The sequence below is a fragment of the Pogona vitticeps genome, chromosome 9 (assembly GCF_051106095.1).
Source record: "Pogona vitticeps strain Pit_001003342236 chromosome 9, PviZW2.1, whole genome shotgun sequence".
NCBI classification, from domain to species: domain Eukaryota; kingdom Metazoa; phylum Chordata; class Lepidosauria; order Squamata; family Agamidae; genus Pogona; species Pogona vitticeps.
The window spans coordinates 18,768,284-18,794,841 of record NC_135791.1 but is presented as its reverse complement, the minus strand read 5'-3'; the positions used below and the strand labels follow the sequence as shown (position 1 = coordinate 18,794,841).

Genomic DNA, 26,558 nt, shown 5'->3' with positions numbered 1-26,558 from the left:
ATTCTGCTGCTGATCTGAGTCAACCATAATGGACTCGAGAAGCTGCCTGATCTGGTACAACTGGATGCTCCACTTGCAGCACTCCAGATGTGGCTTGACTGCATCTTCCATGGCTTCCTCCTCATTGGCTAGACCGGCTGAGACAGACTGAACCTTCAGGCTGGTCACATCTGGAGAGCAGCAAGGTGCCCAGCTCTTTGGTGCAAGGGGGCTCCCTAGGGTGCTGAAGAGACTGACAATGGAGGAGAAAGGTTTAGTGAAACTGGAGTCCTCAAAAATGGCTTTCCTCCCCTTTCACAGGCCAGCTTCCTTTGCTAGTATTCTGAGTTATGTATATATCTTCCCCATTCTAAACAAATGGAAAGCCTCCCTTAAAGCTTATTTACTGGCAGTGAGAGATTACACTAAAGCAGTGGTACCCTATCTTGGGTGTCCAGATATTCTTGGACTAAAACTCTCAGAAGCCTTCACCACTAACTGTGCTGGCCAGAATTTCTGGGAGCTGGAGTTCAAGAACATCTGGGGACCCAATACGTGGAACCATTCCACTAAAATATTATTAACCTAAGAGAATCTTGTCTAGTTGTTGTTGACTGTGTTGAACACTAAGACATTTGTTCAAAACAAAACAAAAAACTTGCAAGAGGTAGCAATGCTGCAAAAGAGACATGCCAACATGTGACAAAAATCCAACTGGATGCGGCAAGTGGCATTTCTAGTCCAGCACTCCTGCCATGAAGTCAATGAACCCCTCTCTGCCGTGTCTCCAATAATTGACAAATTAATGCCTCTGATAAGTTGCGCTAGCATTTATAACTACACCCAACCCTCTTCCACCAAAAGAACACAGTAAAACAAAACGTTTGGAACAAAGGGACAACACTGGAGGCCACACAAAACACAAACTGAGCTCTCATGGTAAGAAACCAAAAGTTACACACAAATTTATTGTCTTAGAACATTTCTACACAAGAAGGCTGTTATTATCCAGAAACTATCCCAAGCAGGGACTACGGGTTGTGTTTGTTTCATAGAAAGCCTGGAGAGCCACTCTTAGTCTGTAGGAGTTCTTGGGAAAGAGACGTGAGCAGGTACATGTCTTTGGAACACACGACGCCTCTGATGGGATGGCTATGACTGTAGTTACAGAGCACCTCTGACCTCCGGCTAGCAAAGAGCTTCTATGATCTTCATCTTCCCCAGGAGAAGGGCAGGACTGAGAATATACCGCGGTACCCACTTACTGGGGTTTGGGGCAAAACGGCAGATTCTGTCACCTTCAGTTGGCTACCTCAGTCCCAGCTTCTTCTTCTCCTTTTGCTTCTTGCGCACAATGTCAATGTTGCGGTCCTTCCACATGCTTTTGCGCAGTTTGATGGGTCGGCTGCCTACATATTTTCCTGTTAAGAGCACAGGGAGAGAAGAAAAAGGAGGAGCATTCAAGTTAAGATGGTCTTGCTGAAATGTGCCACTCTTGAATGGTGAGGGCTCTCGTCCAGCTATCTTCTAGTGAACACTTGGGCTCTGTCTGTGATTGCCACCAACATCTTAACACTAGCTTGAATAATAAAGCTTCTGCCTATACAAATCAACTCCAGCTACACAATCAAAGAGCCAATGAGGAGATCATGAATATTGGTAGCAGCAACGCCACCAAATGGAACTATGGCAATAAGCTCAAACAATTCACAACCACCACCAAGATTTATAGGCTGCAAGACTCATTCTAGACCAGTTTGCGTGTGACCTTGGTAATCAGTGAAAGTTTGGGATTGCATCCGACACTTTCCTGAGCAGTCGCAGGAAACTTTTCCATGTTACATCATGCTCAGGTCAGTGGAAGTGCCTGGGCATCTCCAAAGCAGACACAACTGGAAAGAAAAGCCCTCTTTGCCATCCAAGGTGATGGGTAGGAAGCTGGACACCACTTTGACCATCCTTGGATCCCCAGATGTTCTTGGACGAAAACTCCCAGAAATCCTGGCCTGCACAGCTAGTAGTGAAGCCTTCTGGGAGTTTTTAGTCAAAAAAACCTGGGGACTCAAGGTTGGGAACCACTGTGCTGGGATCTTGCTATCTCAACCACATGGAACTGCTTGATAAAACCTCTTACACAAAATGACTTTTATCTAGTACAACACACTGCCTGCAGCACTCCCAGGCTAGAGGCAGACCCCGTCTTATCACGTCCTACGTGGTCTTTAGTGGCAGATGCCAGCAATCCAACCTGGGGAGTTTGCAGGCCAAGCACATCCTCTGCCAGTGAACTGCAGTTCTTTGGCACTTCCAATAAGCACTGACAAGGATTTCTGCTGGGAATCAAATGAGCAGTTCCAGACCATGTACAGCAATTCCACACCATGTACCCCTTCTTCATGGGAACTAAACAAACCCACCAACTGAGGTTCTAGCACAGCGTTTGACAAGGGCTGCATCTCACCATTCATTTCCCGCATGGCTCGGACATAGTCATTCGGGTCTTTGAAACTGACGAAGCCATAGCCTTTCGTCTTGCCAGTGCGCTTGTCCCGGATCACCTTAGCCTTCAGAAAGGACGGGTAGCGGCTGAAGGCACGTGCAAGGATGTCATCATTCACCTCGTTCCCAAGATCCCCACAGAAGATCCGGAAATCATCTGGAGAAAAGAAGGCCAGAACATTAAACAACCTGGCCTTTATTAAAGCTTCGTGTGGCATATTAACTTCCAAGCCCACAAGGTGACAGAGAGCCTTCAAAGCATGCGGGCAAAAGGCCAGCCCAGAAGGATTTACCATCTATCACAGTGGTTCCCAACCTTTTTTGAGTCGTGACCCCTTTTTATAACAGCCAGGAAACCTGTGACCCCCTCCTCCCTTTGCATAAAAAGGCATTTTTAATGGCGTGAAGTCACCCCTTCTCAGAAAGTAGAGGCTTCTTTCTCCTTCAAAGGGCCCGCTTCTTATACATACATGTACACGCTAACTTTAATATCCCACTTTGAAAGGTCAAGGAAGAAACTATTTAACAAGGGCTACAACATATTTTGACCACACTCTGGGAGGCAGTGGAAGGCAGGAGGGCCTGGCGTGATCTGGTCCATGGGGGTCACAAAGAGTCGGACATGACTTAATGACTAAACAACAACAGCAACACATATAAGATGACCCATGACCCCTCAGAAAATGCATTGTGATCTCCTTGGGGGACATGACCCCAGGCTGGGAAACACTGATCTACACCCCCCCCCTTCCTGCTATGCGAAGTTACACAGTCTTACTGTGCTTATTTCCTGTACAAATAAGGTATGTGGTCAGGACATAAAACTCAGAACCATAAGCAAATTCAAAAAGAGATCAACATAAACACACACCCCAATGTAGCATGAAGGCTAAGTTTAAAAGATCTTGACACCTGTGCCTTTGTTTTTTTGAAACAAGGATTTTGAGTAGTTACATTCTACCTCTGGCTCTGCTTACCGGGTGACGGCTACGTGGAGTCAAAGCTAGAGGCTCAGAGCAGTGGGGACCTGCCTGTCTGCAATGTGGTGCTCGGTGATGCTTGACTCCTAGTCTGAGTTACAGGCCTGGGATGGTGGCGGACACCGCTTGAGAAGTGGCTGGCATTCTTTCTGCCTTTTCCTTCCCCAGCACCGCAGTTGAGTCAGGGTAGGCTCACCAGGTTGGAGCTGATGCGCCTGGTACTCGTTGCAGATTCCACCATACGTTAGGTGGCAATACACACTTGAGTGCTGAAAACTGTCACTTGGGCCCTTTTAGCTGCACAATCATTCTGATCCAAGGATCCTCCTCTGTGTGTCTCTATGGTCTCTATCACCCTTTCTACATCCCACCCTCACTCTGGGTGTGGGCATCCCAATTCCTGGTCTCCCAACCCTCGTGGCAATTGGGGCCTCAGCAGCACCTGGTGTCCTTACAGGCACCCCCCCCTCCCCAACACTCACCAGGATCCCATTCAAGCAGGCTTGGATCTTCCCAACAGGTCCCAGCAGCCGTTCGAATGCAGCGCTTCAGCTTCTCCTGTTTGGTCTTCTTTTTGTCCTCGGGGACACTCTCGGCTACAGGCTACAGGGAAGAAGGAAGGAAGGGCTGACTCATGGATCTGTTACCACCAGAAACTTGTTTCAAATGGAATTCTACATTTAATCCACTGGATTCTAAGCACACAACGATGATACTCAAAACTGGGAACTCTCCCCATCCAACCCTGATCTCAAAAATTCATACCTGGCTCAGATCACTGGATAAGACTCCAAAATTCCTGCAACATGCCGCTAAATGGCTTGAACCCACCACTCAGGTGGCATTCTGGGCAAAAACATAGGCTAGTCCTGTCCAACTCTGCGCCCTCCCCTCAGATTTGATGGAGAGTCCCATCTAAACAGCAAAAGTGTTTTGGTCCAACATAACCAGAAGACACAAAGGTGGGAAGGCTACAGTTAAGAATGAGAAGTGATTAGCCACAATTCCTGCACTGTAACTTCAGGTTTCAAGGCAACACACCGGAGCACACACTTGTGTGAGGAAGCCACAGTGGACAACCATGGCCCTCATGTCTTGCTGAGGTCAGCCACCTTTTGTTATTATTATTTTTTACATTTATATCCTGATTTTCCTCCCAGAAGCTCAAGGTGGCATACAAAGCTCTTCTCCTTCTCCTCTCCAGTTTACCCTCACAATACTTTTTTGAGGGCAGGCTGAGAAAGCATGACCAGCTCAAAATCACCCAGTGACCTTCATGGCTAAATACAAGTTTGACCCTAGGTCTTCCGAAACCTCAGTCCAACACTAGAGACTTTTGATCTGATCAAGATATTCTAATATGCCACTAATCCCTCCTTTAACAGATAGCAGCATATGCTCTGCATGCATGAAGTCTCCAGTTCAATCCCTGGCAACTTTTAAAGAGTCTAGATTTCACCTATGCTTTTCCACCCTTGACGTTCCAAGATGTGTCAGGCCAGAATTTCCATGATTTTCCCATGAATTGTGAGAATTATAGCCCAACACAGATGAAGGGACACAGGTTGAGAAAGCAAGGACAAGACCTTGTTATCCCCAAGATTATATAAATGTAAGGGTGGGCAATACCTTTTCTGGACCACTGAAAATTCATACAAATGGCAAGCTTTTCGTGGAAAAAAACCCACTTCTTCAGGCTCAGCCCAATCCCTTCATGCATAGTGCAGAAAAACTGTAGACAAGAGTCCAAAAATTGATGGCGCATGTGTGAGAAGCAATCCCAGTCCTCTTGAAGCTGCAGCCTCAGGCATCCTTGCAGCAAGGTTTGGAAACTTTTACACCCCACTCTTAAGAAGAAAAGGCTACCAATTACTCTGACTGCTCTCTCTCTCTCTCTCTCTCTCACACACACACACACACACACACCACACACACACACACACTGCCTGCTTTGAAACCACCTAGAAGTTCCTTTTTGTCTGAGGGGGGGGGGAAGACAGGACAAGACATAGTGGCCTCCTGCACAAGTTGAGAGAAGACTCCCTTAAGAAGTTCTCCAACCGCTGACCTCTCCCTTGTACTATCATTTATCCTGCTCTCACATCTTCTCACTCACTGCTGCTCAGCAGTTTGCATTTCAATAGCAGACCAGATACATAAGTGACACCAGACAAATGATCACACCATTTCCTTCCCTGCCACAAATGAAGCGGTTCCAAAACTTTTCACTTTTGCACCCTTTTTGTGATTTTTCAGGAACCCCCTCCTACTTCCTCCTCTCTCTGTTTTATCATCACCCGACACAGTTCTAGCAAAAAAAAAATCAATTCATAATTTAAAATTAAAATTAAGTATAAAACTTAACAAGCTGTTTTAAATTAAGAACAGTAACAGATTGCTCTTCTTGATGAGAATGGTTAAAAGAAATGGAATACACCTTTTAGAACATGAATAAAAACGAAATCTATCTTAGACAGCAATAGAAACAAAACAAATTTAAAGCAAAAGTGAGCTGCTTATATACTGCCCCACAGTGTTTAAAGTACTCTCTGGGCAGCTTGCAATTTAATTATGTAGGCTACACATTACATCCCCAGCAAGCTGGGCACTCAGTTTACTGACTTCAGAAGGATAGAAGGCTGAGTGAACCTCGAGCTGGCTACTGGGACTGAACCCAGGTCATGAGCAGAGTTCTGGCTGCAGTAGTGCAGTTTAACCACTGTGTCATGTGGCTCAGTAATGTAAAGGATGATCTTTCAGCGTCACACATCCCTTTCAATTTTGTCTTTCACACACATTCAAAGTTGGGACCCAATGCCCTTAATAGGGAATAACTGCTATTCTTTACCTCAACAGGTACAAATCCAGCATCTGTGCCCCGGGGGCGCTTCCCTCGTGCCGATCCCAGGTCATGGCCGCGCAGTGACGGAAGTCCCCGTGGATCTACCAAGGGAACAGGTTCCACGTCTGGCATACTTGGACCAATCACTGGTTCCTCGGGGCCAGATGGCTCTTTCTCCTCTACAACTGGCGGAGGGGGCTCCCTGTGCTCCTCCTGCACAAGCGATGGGGAGGTGGGGATGGGGGAGAAGCAAGAACACATAACATGGAAATTCATGGAAAGCATTTTGCAGAGGGCCCCCACCCCCCAAGGAAAGACTGCCCAGGCACAGAGTTCCATATGGGCCCACACCCCAGGGTTGCAGTTAAGGCTGCAAAACTATTCACCGTGTGGACATGGGTGCAAATGAAGTGCACTGGCATATTCACTGACCTCTTGCTTCTTCACCGGCGGAGCAGAATATACTGTTGGGGCTGCCTGGATGACTGTCGGGTTCACCTTTGGAGGGGCCACCACAGGTCGAGGGACAGGCACCAGGGGAGCCAACGGGCCAACGGGAATCCCTGGCCCAACCTAATGGAAAAGAAGGAAAGCTACATTAGTTTCACCTGACCTCGCTGAAGCTCCATCGCGCACCCAAACATACCCTATGGAACAGTTCATAAAGCACTGGATACGACAGTTGCAATTCAAGATCTCATTGTCTCTGTGCGTTCATTACGGGGTTTATGACACAGAGGCCGCTGGGATGAATGGTGCCAACCCATGATCAGTCCCTTCCACAGAGAGAGCCAGCTAACTCCGGGGAAGGTTAACAAAGGAACAGCTGCAGCCAAAAACATCTGGTCCCTTCAAGTGTGGTCTTGCACTCCGATCTCCCTCTACATCTTCAAATTGATCCCCTTTGTCTGAGACCCTACAAGATTAACCTATCCTTGAAGGACAAACAATTCTCAGGTGCCCCAATCATCAATACAGACCTTATCTGTAGACTGTGAACATCCAACTACAACAATTAAAGGAAGAGAGAACAGGGTAGAGTGGGGAAACCCTCCTGTAAATGAGCAGACTCTGGCAAGGCGGAGAAAAGACATGTGTGTGTGTGTGGGGGGGGAAGAGATATAGAGATTGCCAGAGAGGTTCTCTCCAATTATTAGCATGTGACTCCTGAATTCCCAGGGAATTCTGAGAGAAAATTACTGCCCACCTTTAAAAGTGTGACACTTCAGAGCACAGGTGCTAGTGCTTTCTCCAGAACTATTTATACTGGTAATATAGCAGAGATAATTGAAGCTATGAACAGTAGGTCTCAAACAAAATGCCAAGAGGACTATGTACCCTTTGCTGCGGTGAAGCATATCCTTAGAAACTCCAGAAGCAACTGCCAATCAAAAGCAGCCAATGCTATTTGAGACTGCATTAACAGAAGTACAGTCTCTAGCTCCTGTGAAGTACTCATTCTCCTCTATTTGGCTCTAGTTAGGCCTCAACTTGAGTCTTGTGGCCAGTTGTGGAGCCCACACTTTAAGAAGGATGCCAGCAAACTGGAACGAGTTCAGAAGAGGGCAGCGAAGATGATCAGCGGACTGGAAACCAAGCCCTGTGAGGAATGAACTGGGTATGTTTAGCCTGAGAAAAGACTAAAGGGGAAGGGGGAGAGAGGATAACACTTTCTAAATATTTATCATATGGAGGGGGGGGCAGGATTTGCTCTCTATCATCCCAGAGTGTAGGACATATAATAATGGACTATGTTACAAGAGGACAGATTTTGGTTAAATATCAGAAAAAAACTTCCTAAGCCTTACCTTGGGAGGTAGTGAGTGCTCCAACGCTGGAGGCACTTAAGACAAAGCTGGACAATCACCTGTCAGATTGGCTTTGATTTGGATTCCTCCATGGAGCAGGGGGTTGGACTCAATGGCCTTATAAGGCCTCTTCCAACTCTATTATTCTATGATTCCTCAGAGTTATGCTCTATTAGGCTTTCCAGTATCAACAACAATTAGAGAAAATGACTGAAGAATCTGTTTCACAGCAGCACCTCTTTTCCAGCTGGTCTATGTTCAGGGTAGGCAACAAATATTCTCATGGAACTGCAAACACATCAGACCCTGGAGGGCCACCATGCCTGAACAAGATCAAACGTATTCTTCTCTCTCTCTCTCTGTACTTTGCACAGAGTAGGATACAGCCTCCGTTAAGGAGAAAGGGGAAGCCCAAGAGGTATGACAATGGTGATCTTGGGTTACCCTGCTTTGTCCCCCAAGGCAAGAAAGGAAGCCACACTCACCGGAGGACCGGGTCTCATGGGGCCTATGCCTCCCAGGGGTGGGCCAGGTGCTCTCTGCATGGGTGGCCCCATAAGCATCGGTGGGCCTTGGGGACCTGGCATGGGGGGGCCCACCATGGCCTGGTGATGAGGAGGACGCATCGACAAAGGGCGAGGACCACCTAGAAAATGAACAATAATAATCAGAATTAGGAGACAGCATTATCCAGCAACTGGTAACAGCAGCCAATAAAATATATCTGGAAATACAGGAGGAACATGTGCATGTTTTAAGTAATCTTGCTCTTGGCTGGGTAGCTTAGGAAGGGTTTTGATTTAAAAGCAGTACTTTCCAAGACTGCCACAGATGCTCCTGCTCACAATCATTTGAAAATAAACAGGCAGGAATACTTGATTCTCCCATACACTCTGTTAAAGTCCCACAAAGCCCCTTCTCACAACCTCATTAAGCCAAGGGCAACCTGACACACAGGGAAAACCTCACACATCTTTTCTCTACTTCTGTGCTGGTGCATAAAGACTACAGGTCAGTCTGGATACCATACCAAACAACCAGTTGCGCTTGAAGAAGCATTTCACAAAATTATTTATTTATTCATTCATTCATTCATTCATTTGATTTACAGTGGGGTCTTGACTTGAGAACTTAATCCGTATTGGAAGGCGGTTCTCAAGTCAAAAAGTTCTCAAGTCAAATCTGCATTTCCCATAGGAATGCATTGAAAACCATTTGATCCGTATCTGCTCTTTTCCGTCCATAGAAACTAATGGGAAGCTGCTATTCCGCCTTCGCCCGCTGGAGGGGGATATTTTTTCTTTTTTTCTTAGGTCAAGAAAGGTTCAGGGAAGGCAGGGAAAATACAGTCCAGGCAGTACAGTACCAGGCAGTCTGAAGACTGTCTCCCCATCCACTCTCTAAACGCTGGGAGGAGTGAGGAAGCAGACAGGCACCCTTTTCACTGGCCAACAGTTAACTGAAAGATCACATTTTGCACTTTCCCTGCTTCCCACGTGGTTTTTTTTTCAGTTCTTAACTCAAATCTAAGTACTTAAGTCAAGTCAATATTTTCCTATGAGAGCGGTTCTTAAGTCAAAATGTTCTTAACTCAAGCCGTTCTTAAGTCAAGACCCCACTGTATATCCCGCCCATCTGGTAAATTCTACCACTCTGGGCGGCTTTATAATTATAATTAGGGTTATAAATACTCAAGGAAGCACCTCTGTCCGTCTGTCGGAAAAATGCCTTTCTTCTTCAGAAAGACTCGAGGGGCTTACATTATTAAAAGGCAGTAAGTATACAAATACTGGAAAGGATCAAACAAATGCCACAACAAAACACAGTAAACAAAAGCAATGCCAGGAAAACATTGAAAGCAGTAAGGTAAAACCATCCATTTGAAAACCCCACTCAGTAGCCAGTCATTAAATTAAAACTTGCTTGAAGAAAAAGATCGTTGCCTGCTTGTGGAAGGACAGCAAAGGCTCCAGTGGGAGGGAGTCCCAAAGTCTGGGAGCAGCCACAGAGAAGGCCCTCTTCTGGGTCCCCACCAAATGCATCTGGATTTTGTGCAAACCTTGAATGGACATTGTGGACCCAGAAGCCATGACTGAAAGTAGAGTGCCAAGCTACGGCTTAATGCCAGCAATGATGTGCATGCTTCTGTGGAGGTTTAGGAACTGACAAACATACTTCTGGTTGTTTCTCCTTACCTAAAGACCGTAACACTTTGGTTAGGAGGTAGAAGTCCAGCATTTTACAACTGACACTTTCTTATGATAAAGGAGGTTGTGAACTACATATGCACATGCACACACCCCAGAAGGCACACAGGCAACAGTAGGCTTTGGATGGGAGTGTGACCAAGAAGAGATCATACACATCCTTGAATACTTTGCCTTGAAATTGGTTTTAAGACTGAACTACCTGTGTTTCAAGTCAGAGCTCTGCCTTTAGATTCACCCTTCATTCTACTCCCATGCATTCAGGTGACTTGCCATACAACCATTCTGATTTCCGCTCCCCAGTGTTATCAGGTCTTTGATTACAACTCCCTCTGGGCTCCTGGAAGAATTCCCTGTTGTTGAAGTTAAGATTCTCCATTACCAGAAAGACTTATTTCTGAAGGGTGCAAAATCCAATGTGGTCAGCAACTGCACAGAGCTCTATTTTTCTGGCTAAAGCATTTTGTGCCTGACACACCTTGTCTAAGTTCTGTTTAATAATAACTTTGTTGTGTTATATTCATTCACAGACCACATCGGCCTATGGAATGCTCTCTCTGTGCACTCCATACAGTGGGGTCTTGACTTGAGAACTTAATCCGTATTGGAAGGCGGTTCTCAAGTCAAAAAGTTCTCAGGTCAAATCTGCATTTCCCATAGGAATGCATTGAAAACCATTTGATCCGTATCTGCTCTTTTCCGTCCATAGAAACTAATGGGAAGCTGCTATTCTGCCTTCGACCACTAGAGGGGGATATTTTGTTTATTTTTTTTCTTAGGTCAAGAAAGTTTCAGGGAAGGCAGAGAAAATACAGTCCAGGCAGGACAGTACCAGGCAGTCCGAAGACTGTCTCCCAATCCACTCTCTAAATGCTGGGAGGACTGAGGAAGCAGACAGGCACCCTTTTCACTGGCCAACAGTTAACTGAAAGTTCAAATTTTGCACTTTCCCTGCCTCCCACGTGGTTTTTTTTCAGTTCTTAACTCAAATCTAAGTATGTAAGTCAATATTTTCCTATGAGAGTGGTTCTTAAGTCAAAATGTTCTTAACTCAAGCCGTTCTTAAGTCAAGACCCCACTGTATGTATAAACACAAATGTATGTGTTCAGCAATAACAAATGAACCACACGTTCCTTTATTGGTAGCAAGGCAAATAGCTCAAAAACCAGAGAAAGAATGTTAGCCAGCTCCTTCCCCAACAAAAAATCTCCCAAGATGCTGTGGCCTACAATGTGCAGGAGCCCCAAACAGCATGGCTGAAGGTCAGGGATGACGAGAATCCACAGCAACAAGTAGCCACCTTTTATTGAAACAGGCTAATAATGACTTCTGGTTCTCCAAAGTCTTTAAGCAAAAACTAGCTGGTTACTTAAAACTCTTCTTTTAAACAAGAGATATATCAGGGACTCAACCAGGAAACTAACCAGTAGCCTGAGGTTTGCAAAGCAGGCTTCTCCCCATCACTTCTGACTCCATCTCTTAGTGTTACAACCACCAGATACCTCTAAGACAAAGTAAAAAAAACACCACACCAGCTCCCTGCAGTACAACAGGCACAAACAAAAGGGGAGAAGAGAGCTTACCAGATCTCTGTAGGACGTGAGGCACAAAGGTGGGTCGGAGGATGGGAGGGCGCTGTGGAGGGACAGCTGCAGAGAACAAAACTGGGTTGAAACCTCACTGAAATGCCTTCCAAAACCACTACTGATAGAGCTGTCATGCAATTAAACCTACAAGTCTCTAGCGTTCTATCTATTTATCTAATTTTTATACCGCTCATCTAGCCGAGGTCACTGTGAGTGGTTTACAGCATAGAAATACCACCAAGTACCATTTAACATAACAAAAAATAGAAATAATAAAAGACAAATAAGCAATAAACTCAAAACATAAAAATACATCAAAATGAAAGATTTTAAAACATTCAAAGCAATTAAAACATTTAAAATGTTTAAGATAGTGGTCATTGGACAAATAGGCTAATTAGCTGAGCTTGCAAGTATGATGTTTTTGAATGCCTGCCTAAATAGCCAGGTTTTTACTGACTTCTTAAATATTGCCAGCAAAGGGGCCAAGCGAATTGCAGGAACTAATCCATTCCATTCCCCAGCAGAGGGGCAACCACTGAGAAGGTCCGGTTTCTCGTCTTCTCACTCTGGATCTTCTCTCTTCCCCGCGATTAGCATCCTCAGCCAGCCTGCTTAGGATTTTCTTGTAGGATGAGCAGATCTTGTTGGAATCAGGCGTTCTGCAAGCTGGTGAGATCCCAAACTGTTTAGGACCTTATTAAGTTAAAACTATCACCCTGAAGCTGGCATGAACATGGGCAGGTAACCAATGTAAGATGGCAAGAATTGGAGTGATGTGTTGAAATTTATTCACTCCACTCAATAGTCTGGCCATCGTGCTCTGGACTTGTTGAAGTTTCTGTGAGAGCCTCATAGGTAGCCCCATGTAGAGAAGCACTGCAGTAGTCTAATCTTGAGACTAACACTGCCAACATGGTGAAGGACCCAAGACAAAGTTTGATAGCTCTGGAAGGGAGAGTTCTGTTTTGTGAGGAGCACGATAAACCAGCACAATCCCAAGTTCATCCCTTGCCCCCAAAGACACATGGAGAGCCTCCAAGTTGGAATCACCAGAGAGCCTGAGAACATCTAAGGTGTTTTTATAAAAAATTACCCAGGCTTCATGCTCTGGAGAGGACACTCCTCAATTCTGAGCATGTTACCGTAGTCTCTCGAGACTGAAGGATGCCTATGGAAATGGACTCTCCCCCCCCCACACACACACCATCCCTCCGGTTTCTCCTGATATTAAATGGAATAAGCAGGTGGGCATATTAAGGACAGGGCCATGCGTCGACTCAGTGCCCAGGTTTCAGTGATACAAGCCAGATCTACCCCTTCATCCAGGATTTGATCTTGAATAAGCTGAGCTTTATTCTGAGCAAATCTGGCATTTAGTAACATCAGAGAGAGAGTGGGAGGCAGGCTGAGTAGGTTACCTCGTACCTGAGAGGTGGCAAAAGAGCTAGAATGAGTATCCAGTAAAAAACCACAAACATATGGCTTGGCAGTTGTCTTAAGAGTTTGGACACACAAAGTCAAAAAGATGCTGGCTGTACCTGGGCCTACAAATGGGACTGGAGGAGCCACAATAGGGGTCACTACAGTGGCTGCTGCAGCCGCTCGGGCTTCCAGACTCTGCTGAACCTGTTGGGGAAGAATAAAAACTAAGTATGAGTGTTAGCCAGGGAAGATGAGCAATTAAGTGCAGAAATATAGCCTTCTTCCACATGTCTGGTTCGCTGCTGCCTCTTAAAAAGAGAAGAGCAGTCCTGCTGAATAAAAGCAAAGGCTTATATATATATATTTGAATCCTGCTTTGTTGTGGCCAACCATACGCTCCAGCAAAACCAGTCAACAGGGCATAACAGCGATCGTACCCCACTGCTTCTGCATACTAACAACTGGAATGCAGGGGCATGCACACCCTAAAGACACAACATCACAATGACTGGTTGCCGTTGATCCCTGGAATCCATCCAATTTCTAAGCCTAAACCAATTATTTCCTTTGTCAACAAAGTAGAAAAATAGAGGGAAGTATTAATACAGCTTGAAAATCTTCAGTCCATATAAACTGGGTCTCTAGTCCTAATGTATCAGCTCCTGTAGATGTGCTAAATTTCAGTGATTCTTCTGAAAAGAAATCGTATCTTTCCAGCATGTATGCTGGATGTGGCAGACTCACCTGCTGGTAGGTGTTAGTAGCTATGATAGGTCGGATAACAGGAACCGGGGGCACTGCCGATACAGCTGGCACCGCCAGGGCAACAGGAACAGCTTCCACCACAGGGGCAACTGGAGGCAACGAGACTGGAGCTCCCAGCACCTCCTGCTCAAACCTGTAAATGACATACAGTCCTCACATACTCAGTCCATGAGGACAACCATTATCTCTCAAGCAAACAGACCACATCACAAGAACTGTTGTAGAGACTGAGGAGGAGGATATGTACACCATTCTGAACCCCACAGAGAAGATTTAAAACAAACCAACAAATCAATGAAATACTTTGAACTAGAAATAGCTACCATAAGAAATTATGGATGAGGGAAAACTGAGAAGCACAAAGTTCAGATTAAATATAATTAGCATGTAAAAGATAGAGAGATGCAATTGATTTGTGGGAGGAAAAGAGAATGCACTTAAGAGTATGATGCCATGGCAGATGTACAACTTAAACAAGTACGTAATACACCACTGGCATAAAAACTTCCACAACAGTGAGCAAAAGGGTGAATATTTTGCTACACAGCTGACAAAGTTCCAAGGCCAAGTTTCCAGGGACCACCCACCACCCCCCTTCTTGTTCTTAGTCTCAAAATGTTATCAACATCCAGGGGTGACAAACTTGTAGCCCACTGGATGAATGCTGGCCTGCAACCCATTTTAGTAGTAGCCATCGTCGTCATCATGTGCCTCAAGTAAATTCTGAGTTATAGCAACCCTTCTTGGGGTTTTCCAGATAGAGAATACATGGAAGTTGGCGTTCTCTTCTTCTAGGGTTGCCCTGGGACTGCCCGGCTTCCCCCAAGGGTACATGGCTTGGATCTACCCGCTGGAAGCACACAGTGGGCCATCGAATCCCCAGCCTCTACACCCAGCTACCTAAACCGCTCAGCCCTCCAGCCAGCTAATAGGAATCATGTGCTGTCAAGTCAATTCTGACTTGTGGTGACCCTTTTCAGGATTTTCCAAGACAGCAATATTCAAAAATAGTTTGCCATTCCCATTCTCCGGGGGGGGGGAGGGCCCCCTGGGACTGTGCAGCCAGGCTGACTCTTCTGCAGGAGTCCCAGGTGGGAGTCGAACTTCCAACCTTTGGCTCCATTACCGGCTATCCAACTGACTGTGCTTTCACGGCCACTCATCATCATCCCCTTCGCATTGAGGGATGACTAGAGCCACGCAATCTGCGGGCCATACTCTCTTTCATGACCCCCCCCACCCGCCCCCGCCACGCACCCCCGGCCTGAAGGGTCCAAACCCAGACGTCGCCCTCCTCCTCCTCCTCCTCCCGCTCCCCTGAAGCCCCACAGAGGCTCCCTACCTCTTCCCCCCCCCCTTTACTCACAAGGCCATCTCGGCTTCCATTTCCTTCATCCTCTCTTCCCCGCTTTTCGCGCCTCCTCCTCCTCCTCCGGCCGCCGCCGCCCCCCCTGGCCCCGGGGCTCCCCCAGGAACGCCCGGGGGGGCTCCCGGCGGCGGGGGAATCGCAGGAGCCGCCATGGCTCAAGCTCTGGGGCCGCAAAACCGCTTCCCGGAGAAGCACCGACGCTCCAATCCGCCCTCCTTCCGGCGCCCGCTTATGACATCATCAGGACGTCCGGCCCTCAGGGCGCTTTTCTGTGGGATAGAGGTATGAAAATAGAGACAGACCCGAAGAATTCTCAAAGAGAGAAGAGAGCCACGGACTGAGAAAACGTCTGATATTGGAACCTTACACGGGATTATTTATATTTGCATGTTGCCTTTTTGGTGCACATTTTTTACATGTTGTCCATCACCAAAATCTTCATTTATGTAACTCTATGGTGACTTCACGCTCCTCCAGGAGGAAGCTTGGTTTGAGACTTTGCAGAGAAAGGGCGGAGCAGAAACCAAACGAAAAGTTTTTTGTTTTTTTTAAATTAAAGACAAAAACGTTGTGGCACCTTAAAGACTAACTGCTATATTTTACTATGCGCTTTCATGGACCAGTCCACTTCCTCAGACATAAAAGTGTGTCTAAATAGCAAATATTTATACATGGCTCCCCAAATCAAAGTGTGTCTAAATAGCAAATATTTATACATGGCTCCCCAAATCAAAGACTGATTGGAGCACAAGGTGTTAATAGTGTAGCATTTCACACCGAGCGATGGCCTTTCAGAGCCCGGTTGATATTCAGTTCCCCTCTCAGGAAGCATTGCTCTGTAGACAATGACAAGGATTGGTGACTAAATTAATCTCGGGCTATAGGTAATGAGAAGGACCAAGCTTGTAATGAGTGTCTATAACTGGGCTTTTGAGTTGGCATTGGTAGATATTAAGAAAATATAGCCAGGAATTTCAGCATATGTAGCACGATATTTTGCATTTTATAACAAACCTAAGAAACCTTGGCTGATATTGAGTCCATTCAGATGGGTTTTAAACATGTATGTATATTTAGCTCAGCTGTCTCTCTGAAGCCTTATTTTTTCTTCTCCAGAATGGCAATGTACGTCTTGTGCAGCATCCAGGCAAACTAAAATCATTTGAAATGGCTTTCTATGTATTGCCATTCCTGATATCCAGTTTGGGTCCATTAATTCTTTTGCACAGAGACTGTTTGGCTTGTCCTATGTAGAGTGCAGATGGGCACTGTTGGCAAAAAATGGCATAGATTGCATTGGCAGAGGAACAGGCAATAGTGCCCTTGATGTGGTGTGTTAGTTACATTAAGTCTGGTAAATGTAGAGGCAGAGTTGACATCTGGGTTTGTAGCAGAGTTTAGTCCCCATGTCTGTGTCAGTAGCTGCTTAGGATGGAGGAGTGTCTGTAAGCAAGAAGAGGTCTGCCACATATGGCTTGAGAGAATGAAGTATTCTTGTCAAGGATGGGTTGGAGATCACTTATGGCACATGTGCTCTTGTGAGCTGAACATGACCGCTAGCAGGGTTTGATCGTACCATTAGGGGTTGGTCTTCTTTGAACGTGCGGAGCCTGATTTAGAAAGTAGTGTGGAATTTTTTAACATGTGGCATAAATGACGGAAATAAACTCCACTGTAATTCCATACACGGACATATTTGTAGTAAACCCTACTGTGGTCAGTGGGCCTATCTTCTGAGTTATCACAGATAGGTTTGCACTGGAATTATTCCTAACTAACTAGCTGCAGCCAGTGGTCATTTTAAAGTAAGCTTTGGAAAATACAGGATTTTTAGGATTTTTAATTTTTGTTTGATTCCTTGTCAGTCCTCCACAATGTTTTGGTGAAAGCAAAGGATTTCCTAGGTTCAAAGGAAAAAATGATAAAATATGGGAGAAATTGAATAGATTATATGTATTTTTATGATTCATGTATTCTGAACCAATTCATCTGTAATTTACTCAAAGGGAGAACTCACCAAGTTCAATGGGATTCATTTCCTAGCAAGAGAACACAGGATGCTCTGTCATCACTGAAATTCATTAAAGTCATTCCTTCCCACTTCCCCATTCTACTGACATCCACACAACTGCCCATTAACACATGCCTATTATAGCTCAGTGGTCTAGTTATGGTTGGGAGTTCGATTCCCCAGTGCCTCCTGCCAGTAGAGCCAGTTCACGTGACCTTAGGCAAGCTGCGCAGTCTCAGGACACCCCCAGAAAAAGGGAACAGTAAATGACTTCTGAATATTATCTACCTGAAAAATCCTGAAAAGGGTCACTGTAAGTCATGATTATTACAGTAAAATAAAACCTTTCACTATTTTTTTGCAGTTGATGTTGCCTTCACAAACTCACAGAGCCACCTGCAGCTTTGTTTTTTGAAAATGCTCATTTTCATAATTGTTAGGTTTTCCAGTGGTTCTTAACCTTGGTTACTCAGGTGTTTTTGAATTGCAACTCCCAGAAACCCCTGCCAGCACAGCTGGCGGGGAAGGCTTCTGGGAGTTGCAGTCCAAAAACACCTGAGTAACCCAAGGTTAAGAACCACTGTTATAGACACACAATTCTTTGAAACAAATTGTTTCAATTACATTTGAGAGGGATAGATGCTCTTATTGGCACATGAGTTGGTGTTTAAAATGCAGCCAAGGCAATGGGTTGGTTTTATATAGGAACAATCTTAAAGTACATCCATACTTCCTTCCCACCTTTGTATACAGATCTCTTTAAAAATGTCTTTCCTCAAATGGACTAGTTTGATATAATCAATTAGAAGTTATATTTTCAAAGCTATGAATCAGTAGAAACCTCATTGAAAGATGTGAAGAAGGAAGCTTGTGGATTATCGTGTATTTATTCAGAGGGAAGATCCACGGAATGTAATAGGCCATGCTTCTTAAGCATACGTAAGATTTGTATCAGCACTATCTGAAGCAAATTCTTCCCTTTTGTGTTTACAGCTACCTTAAGGATTTGCAGTACAGCAGGATCCTCTTATCTCCCGGATCAGTATCTGATTCTTTTATCTGTTGCCTCTAAATACTAAATAAAAAACCACAGAAATAAATACTTATACATAATCCCAGAGTGTATTTACCAGACTGTGCAATGTACAGCATTTGATACTTCCATGTTTTTCAATATCCACAGAGGGTACGCTTGGAACTGATCCCTCGTGGATGCCACAGTCCTACTGTAAATAGCAAGTGGCAATTCATAGCTGATCCTTTTAAAACTTTGATGAAGGTTTTACCTGGATCCCCAGTTAGAAAGTAGTTCATGGCCTTTATTATTGGTTCAAAGGTCCACTAAGAATGTGTTCAAACAGTCCTCACAAATCTCCTTTGCCTTTCATGAGCCAGCTGTAAGAATTGACCCCGAGAGAATCAGCTCTGCTTTAAGTAACTAGAAAGGTTCTCAGCTAAGGGTATTCCAAGATTGCTTATTCAACAGAAGGGAGGGAAAGCTTAGCTCAGATGCAATAGAGGGGTGAGGGCGTGGTGGAAAAAGTATAAAGACCGATACAAAAGAGGGTTCAGGGCTATTTCAACTTTTGGGAGCATTGCCACAGAGAAAAAGAATCAAAGATTCATTGCACATTAGTTGATCCCAACACAACAAACACAGACATGGATTTTATGCCTTTAATTAGAACTTGAAACATTCAAGACTCTGTACTGTTAAAGGATGTCCGGTGCTCAAGTGGACAACCAGTGAAAAAAACAGATACTTCAGACGATCCTTCAGTCACCACATGGGAGGACGGAATTTGCAGTCACACGGCAATCAGATATTACCTGGAAAGCAGTTGTTTTCCCTCTGTTCATCCCATTGATCAACCTGCAAAAGGCAAACCAGTTTCTAGTGTCATCAGTTCTATCTTCTGATGGTTGATGAGGGACAATATTGTACCAAAGTGGCTAGGACTGAAGATTTTCTGTGCACAACCTTTTGCAACTTCCATTTAAAATTTTGTTTTGGGGTTTTTTTCATCCATTAAAAATGATGAAATGACATGCCTACCCTGTTCATCAGTTCTGACTATTTGTTTTATTCTTTAACTATAAACAACCTTTCTCATGTGCAGACAGGAAACTACATACATATAACAAGGTTCTACTGCCTGCAAATTGGCACTTCAGTTCCAATTTCTGAGCATATCTAGGCTGCTTTTTGGACCATAAAAATTAATAGGTTACAGAGAAATACTGTATTAAACATTAATAGGTTATGGTAACTTTTTTTTCGATTGTTCTTTCCTTACCAATTACCTGTCTTGCATCCTTTCCCCCAATTGATTCAATGTAGAGAGAAAAAAACAGGCTCTCAATATCCTACACAACCAACCAAACTATCCTCTGTGCACTTTCCCCACCATCTTAATCATTTTTGCTACTGTGGCTACACTCAAGCCGCCAGGGAGCACCCAAATTTCCATTCTCTTGAAGACAGCATGAGAATATCAGTGGCTGGAAGTAGCATGAGCCGTGGCAGGAGCCGCGATGCCAGTTTTATATCAGAAAGGCCCTTCAGAATTTCCAATACTTCAGAACATCTGGAACAGTCAAAAATAAATGTTACGTCCATTCTGAAGGAACTGTGGTACCGGAAGGGGCACGTCTTTACACCTATTCAATAATGAAGTGTGGGACAAGCTGTTCTCAATAATGCTTAAAATGTAATGAAAACTTGTTATCAGAAGAGGTGTAATAGTCTTTGTATACTGCTGTTTTATTACACCTATGCTATTCCATAACTGTTGTAAACTTCAAGAAAGCAAAATATAGTATCTTGGTATGACTGGAACACAGCACCTCCCATTCAACTGAATATGACAAATATATGTAGAACCTTGAAATGTGCCAAACATCACTAATTAAGTCAATTCTTTTGCTGTTAAATCCATCTCTCTCACACACATAAGCCTCTGAACACACCTTAGTTTCATATACCTACCCAGGATGTAGGACATAAGGATTGGTAGACCCTTTTGTACCACTGGCAGACATAAGTATCTTTTCCCCTGGCAGTCAAGGATTTCTCACAGCGATGGAAATCTATGGAGAGAGAATCATATCAAAGTTGTGAGAACACAGGTTGGGGTCCACATGGACTGAAATCATCTATTCTATAGAACCCCCAACAGTCTGCAAAGTCAATATTTTCCCTACATATAACACAGAAGGCAGCATCCCTTATTATTGAAAACAATGAACTGTGCATTAAGTCCTTCATCTTTGTTCCACAATACATAATAAGAGAATTGCACGATGCAGGGCAGCATTCTATGTTTTCCCTTTCCTAAGTTATTGGCTCTCGCTGAGGAAGGGGCCGGAGACTCAATATAACTTTACAGTGGTGCCTCGCTTAACGGGCGCCCCGTTTAACGACGAAACCGCGTAACGATGAAGATTTTGCAATCGCAAAAGCGATCGCATTGCGATGTTTTAAATGGGAAAAAATTGCTTTGCGATGATCGGTTCGCTGTTTCGCTTACCGATTATCGCATAGCAATGATTTTCCAACAGCTGATCGGCGGTTCCAAAATGGCCAGCGGGTTAAAAAAAAAAAAAAAAGGCCGCCCGCTGTGTTTTTGCGCCGATTCCTCGCTTACCGGGCAGCGAAAATGGCCACCGTATGGAGGATTTTCACTTAAAGGTGAGTTTTAAGCCCATAGGAACGCATCAAACGGGTTTTAATGCATTCCTATGGACTTTTTATTTTCGCATAGCGACGAAATCGCTTTGCAGTGATTTTTGCTGCACGGATTATCGTCGTTATGCAGGGCACCACTGTACATGTGTTTCTAATACAGTAAAACTGAGAAGAGAAAGGAGATATGGGGCTACCATTTTCAGTGTTAGTTTTGTGTCCTCATACCACCTAGTTTTCATCCACAAATGTGAAAACTCTTCTTCCCACCCTAACGTAAGATTTCTTCCCTTGATTACAGAAAGAGAAAAGCAAAGGTGATCACCAATTAGAATAGGAATTCTCACTCAAATTTTCTTCCTTCACATGATTCCCTCTTTCAAAAATAAGGTAATTAAGATATCTATTTTTAGCATTATACCTGTTAGGAAACAGCTTATAGTGATCCTAATACAGTAGGGCTTTCAAGCTATGTGATACATTTAAGGAGTGGCTTTATCAGCTCCACACCTCCAGTGATTTTCCATGGCTGGGTGGGGATTGAACCCAGACCTTCAGAACCCTAGTCCGTCGCTAAATCAAATACACCACATTGAGTAACTTCATCTAAATAGCTCAGAAAAACACACATGCTTCTCCCCTGATCTTCACAATGATCATGTAAAGTAGCTGGACTGAAAAATTGTGCTTGGCTCAGTAAAGTTTGTGGATGGACAGCATTTGAAACAAAGCCTTCCTTGTTGTTGTTGTTTAGTCGTTAAGTCATGTCCGAACTCTTCATGACCCCATGGACCAGAGCACGCCAGGCCCTCCTGTCTTCCACTGCCTCCCGGAGTTTGGTCAAATTCATCTGGGTCGCTTCGATGACACTGTCCAGCCATCTCGTCCTCTGTCGTCCCCTTCTCCTCTTGCCTTCACACTTTCCCAACATCAGGGTCTTTTCCAGGGAGTCTTCTCTTCTCATGAGATGGCCAAAGCATTGGAGTCTCAGCTTCAGGATCTGTCCTTCCTACCTTCCACAAATCTAAGGCCAGCACACTATCTACTCAACCACACTGGCTCTCTAAGCCTACAGTGATTGTGTCTGATCACACCTACCACTTCCAGGGTGCATAATGGTTTAGGCGAGACTTTATAGCTTGTCTTTCTTGTCAACTTACAGTAGGAGCACCAGCTGGCACTGTGAAGACAGTGGCTGCCTCTTCATTAAAGCCTTTGCAGCAAAGCCACACCTGAGGCTAGCCCAAGCCAGGCCACTCCTGTTTGTCTCCTTACCAAAGGCAGAGGGCCAGTGTGTGTATGCGTGAATCCTTGTTTGCCTATTTCTGTGTATTTATGTGCATGAGGAAGATGGATGGATGAATACCCACTTTTATCTCTGGCTTCCCACCTCTCTGGTTGCTGTGTTTTCAATCCCAGCAACCACACTGGTCATCAGCTGCCACAACTTGAAGACAACTTATGGGGACCTAGGCTTTGAAAATATATGCCCTAATAAAATATGTTGGTCTTTAAGGAGCTCTAAAACATTCTGTCATTTGCATGTTAACAGGCAAACATGATTACACTTCCCCCTTCAACAATGAGGGCATTGGGGACAGCAGATCCCTGTGCAGTTAATCCATGTATAACTCTTATGCCCCCCCAAATGTAACTACAACACAAGTAGTTGATCAACACGCCCGGAAACAGAACAGTTCTCTCTACAGGCGTTCTCTTCCCTAGCATTGACAATTCTTTCCATACAGTACTGTGTATAATAAGCCTTAAAGGTTGTCATGACGCACTGATCGAGACGCTGAATTAGAGATTATGTGTTTGGGAGTGAGTAGACCACTTTGATGGCTTCAGTGTTGAACTCATGGGGCACAATATTTATTGAATACTTATATACCAAATACTTAGTCATGTATTTATTTTGCATTCATTTTGTGAAAAAAGGAAATAATCAAAACTGTGCTGTTCAGACCCAGGCAATTCAAGGGAAAAATGTCCAGTCTTCCTTTCTGTTGTGTTTTCCTACTGTACACACTTATCAATGGTTTTCATTTTATTTGCAGAATCTAGAATGCCTCCTAGCCACAACGTTTAAGCAGGTTTTTATTATTCAATATGGATCCTGCATACATCCCAAAATGAAATGTCTTAGATGTTTAAACTTGTTAGCAGAGGATACAAAAGAGCTATTTTTCAAATATTTCCTATTTTGTGACAACGGAAGACTTCAGAACATGAGCACTTTACTGTCAGATCCCTAATGTGAAGGTGCAATTATTCACACACATCAGCTGTACTAACCAAGATAGTTCTGATAGCAGTTCTTAGCCTGGCTTTGATTGGGGAACCTCGCATCGAATGGAGCTGTTGTGTACTCCGCCAGCTTTTTTCTCATTGCTTCAACTTCAGACATGATTCTCTTATCTGAAAGTAGAAAGGAAACCAGCAACATAAAAAACATTCTGGGAGCTTCACAATATTAACCCACAAAGTTCATGATTGGTTGTTTTTTGATAAGTCAAGTTGCTTTTATTGATTGTATCCTGCTTTGAGATCCACTTGGAACTATTATAACACATCCAAATAGATTGTGTGAAGATATCATGTTTCCTAGTGATATTTTTACCCTCAATCAGCACTCCAAGAAGGGGAAGACAGCTCTCTCTCTCATGCACATATGACTAGCCAAGGCAATAAAAAGGTAGATTAACACAATGTGATTTGCAGCTGAAAAAGAGTGAAATTGAAGGTGGGCAGATGTCTACTTCACATTTTGAAAGATTGGCACAGGCTGCAATCTGTTTAAACACATACTGTACATAAAAAAGCCTTCTTCTGCTAGGGCTTTTTTGTGTGTTTGTGTAAAAGCTATGAGGCTGAGGGACAAAAAACATGTGCAGTACTAATGCCAAATGTTGCCCACCTATTGTATTCATACAGATCTCCACCAAAGGTCAAATAAGCATCAGAGGCTTATGTTCTGAGTGGGGGGCTTTTCCTACAATTGACACAGGAACTCTCTTTACCCCTGCTAATCCAACAGGGACATTAGGATAACTGAGAAAAATGTGACCTGCAATCTCACAAAACAGATAATGTGCAAAAGAAAGAAAGAAAAGAAGAAGAAAGAAATTCATCTGCTTGAATGGCACAGTGTTCCACATCATCTCCTTTGTATATCATTTCTCTCTTACTTCTTCAAGTATATTTTGCAGGGCGGATAAAAAAAATCTTTTTTTAAAAAAAAATCAAGACTGATTTAAATCACAAGGTAAATTTAAAACTTGATTTTTTAAAACATTTAAATCATCAAAAAACCTAATTTTTAAACTTAAATTGTGAAATAAATCCAATCCACCCTGCATTTTGTCTTTACACTCTCAATGTTACTTGAGAACATTATCACCAGCACCCAACAGAGCAGCGCTCCTATCCTCTGCTGTCTGAGAGTGAAGTCATAGACATGCTTGGTGGGGACACAGGAGAGCGCTTTCTCTGTCACTGCTCCCAGACTTTGGAACTCCCTGCCACAGGAGGCCAGGCTGGCCCCATCTTTGTTTCCACAAGCAAGAGACGACCTTTCTCTTCAGCAGAGCTTTCCCTCAGTGTCTGGTTGCCTGAATGAAATTTTTAAATGGATCGTTATACCTTACTGTTTTTTTTAAAATATTGTTTGCGTTTACTATTTCTCAGAGTGATATTTGTTTCTTTTCAATATTTGTATACTTATTGTTTCTAACTTTAAATATTGTCTTTTAATTATGTAAGCCACCTTTGTGTATTGGTTGTTTTTAGCTTTAAAAAGGTTCTCTTAATGATGTACACCTTGGGTCCTTTTTAAGGAGAATGGTGGGATAAAAATATATTTTTTTAAATAAACACAGAAGAAAGCAGGAACCTCACCCTACCTATTTCTGGTCTTATGGGTTCACCAACCCCTGCCTATTTATGAGTCATAATAGCTACTATCCCTAGCAGTTGAATTTCTTCTGCCCACTGCCCTACTTATAAAAATACAACTTCGGTGGCTTTGTCTTTTACCTAAACAGAAATAAAGTTCTTGCACCTTTAGCCCTGCCTCTCTGATATTATAGCTGCCATTCTAGGATGCCTTTACATTTCAAAACAGGCTAAAATACCTTCAAACTAAAACATTAAATTAAAATGATAAATACAATACATTTATATGCAATCTCTCTGCCCCCATAATAGCACAGCCGATAAAGACTTCTCTTCCACACCCCGCTGAGAGGTTTCAAACCAGTTTGAGAGAAGCAGGACAGAAAGAGGAGCTGAGGTAAGGCAGGAGTTGCAAAAATTCAAGAAACTGAAAGGAGACGGTTCCTCTCTAGAGACATTTAAATGCTTCAGTACATTCAGTGTAACTTAAAATAGTAAGGTGGGATTTTTTTCCTCAATTTTTCCACCTAACCTGTCTTTCTCTTTTTGAAAACAGCCTCGCAGGTCTGGAAAGCTTGAACACATTTTTGATTAATATTCCTGTTTTAAGAATTGTTTTAATATAGGATACTTTATATTGTCTTTTTAATGTTTTTATATTGTTGTACGCCGCCCAAAAGCCACTGGTAATGGTGCGGCTAAAAATATTGTAAATAAATAAATAAATAATCGAAAGAAAAGGCAGGAATTAGTAATTCATATATGATTTAGGAAGTGCAGCCCACACGGCCAGCCCTGCTTGTCTGCATTTAAACCTTGTAAAGGGAAGGGGATCGTAACCTCTAACTCCCCTTCCGTGCCCACCACCCGCACCGGGAGCTCAACGCCCGCCGCCGGGGAAACGGAGCCGGGGAGGGGAGAGGAGATGCCCCGGTTGGGCCTCCTGCCCCCCCCCCGGCCTTCTTGCCCTCTCTCTTACCCCCCCCCCCCGGCAAGACGTGCCCCCCCGGCTCATCTCCCCCTCCCCTTCGTGGCCTGTAGCGGCTCCCTTCCTACCTTCCCTCTCTCTCTCTCTCTCTCCCCCTCCCTGGAACGGCAACGACCGTTAACGGCACTTCCTCAAAGTGACTTTCAACCGGAGGCTGGCCACGGCCGGAGACCCAGGAACAAACGAGAGGAGGAGATGGAGCGGCACCGGAAATGCGGCTCCCAGGGTTCTGTCCTGGGATAAGCCCGAAGCGGAAGATCAGCCGCCTCAGATGGCGGGAAGGAAGAGGTCGCCTTGGTGACGCCGGAAGGGGTGGGTGTAGCGGCGTTGACAGGCAGCAGGTTGGCCTATCGATCGAACCCTCGATCCAGAGGCAAGGCCTTGAACGGCCTGAGGGAAGCTCTGACCCTAACCCCGCCCCCACCTTTCTGCCCTGAATGGTTGAACTGTTAATAATAAAGATGTTGATAATAAAGATGTGTTGCGTCAGTCGACTAATACCAATTTAAAAACGAT

The 26,558-nt window shown here is 44.2% G+C and overlaps 2 protein-coding genes across 2 annotated transcripts; both read right to left on the bottom strand.

The window, feature by feature from the left end:
- Positions 1-919: 919 nt before the first annotated feature.
- On the bottom strand, positions 920-15,698 carry RBM42 (RNA binding motif protein 42). Its single transcript, XM_072979570.2, has 10 exons — positions 15,459-15,698; positions 14,072-14,225; positions 13,444-13,531; positions 11,900-11,965; positions 8,594-8,754; positions 6,733-6,873; positions 6,307-6,513; positions 3,941-4,061; positions 2,441-2,635; positions 920-1,400 (listed from the first exon to the last, which is right to left on the bottom strand). Exons 1-10 carry the CDS (start codon positions 15,611-15,613, stop codon positions 1,288-1,290), a joined length of 1,401 nt encoding a protein of 466 aa, XP_072835671.2. The 5' UTR covers positions 15,614-15,698; the 3' UTR covers positions 920-1,287.
- Positions 15,699-19,135: 3,437 nt separating this feature from the next.
- On the bottom strand, positions 19,136-26,302 carry COX6B1 (cytochrome c oxidase subunit 6B1). Its single transcript, XM_020811913.3, has 4 exons — positions 26,111-26,302; positions 23,456-23,578; positions 20,462-20,562; positions 19,136-19,345 (listed from the first exon to the last, which is right to left on the bottom strand). Exons 2-4 carry the CDS (start codon positions 23,565-23,567, stop codon positions 19,292-19,294), a joined length of 267 nt encoding a protein of 88 aa, XP_020667572.1. The 5' UTR covers positions 23,568-23,578; positions 26,111-26,302; the 3' UTR covers positions 19,136-19,291.
- Positions 26,303-26,558: the final 256 nt, after the last annotated feature.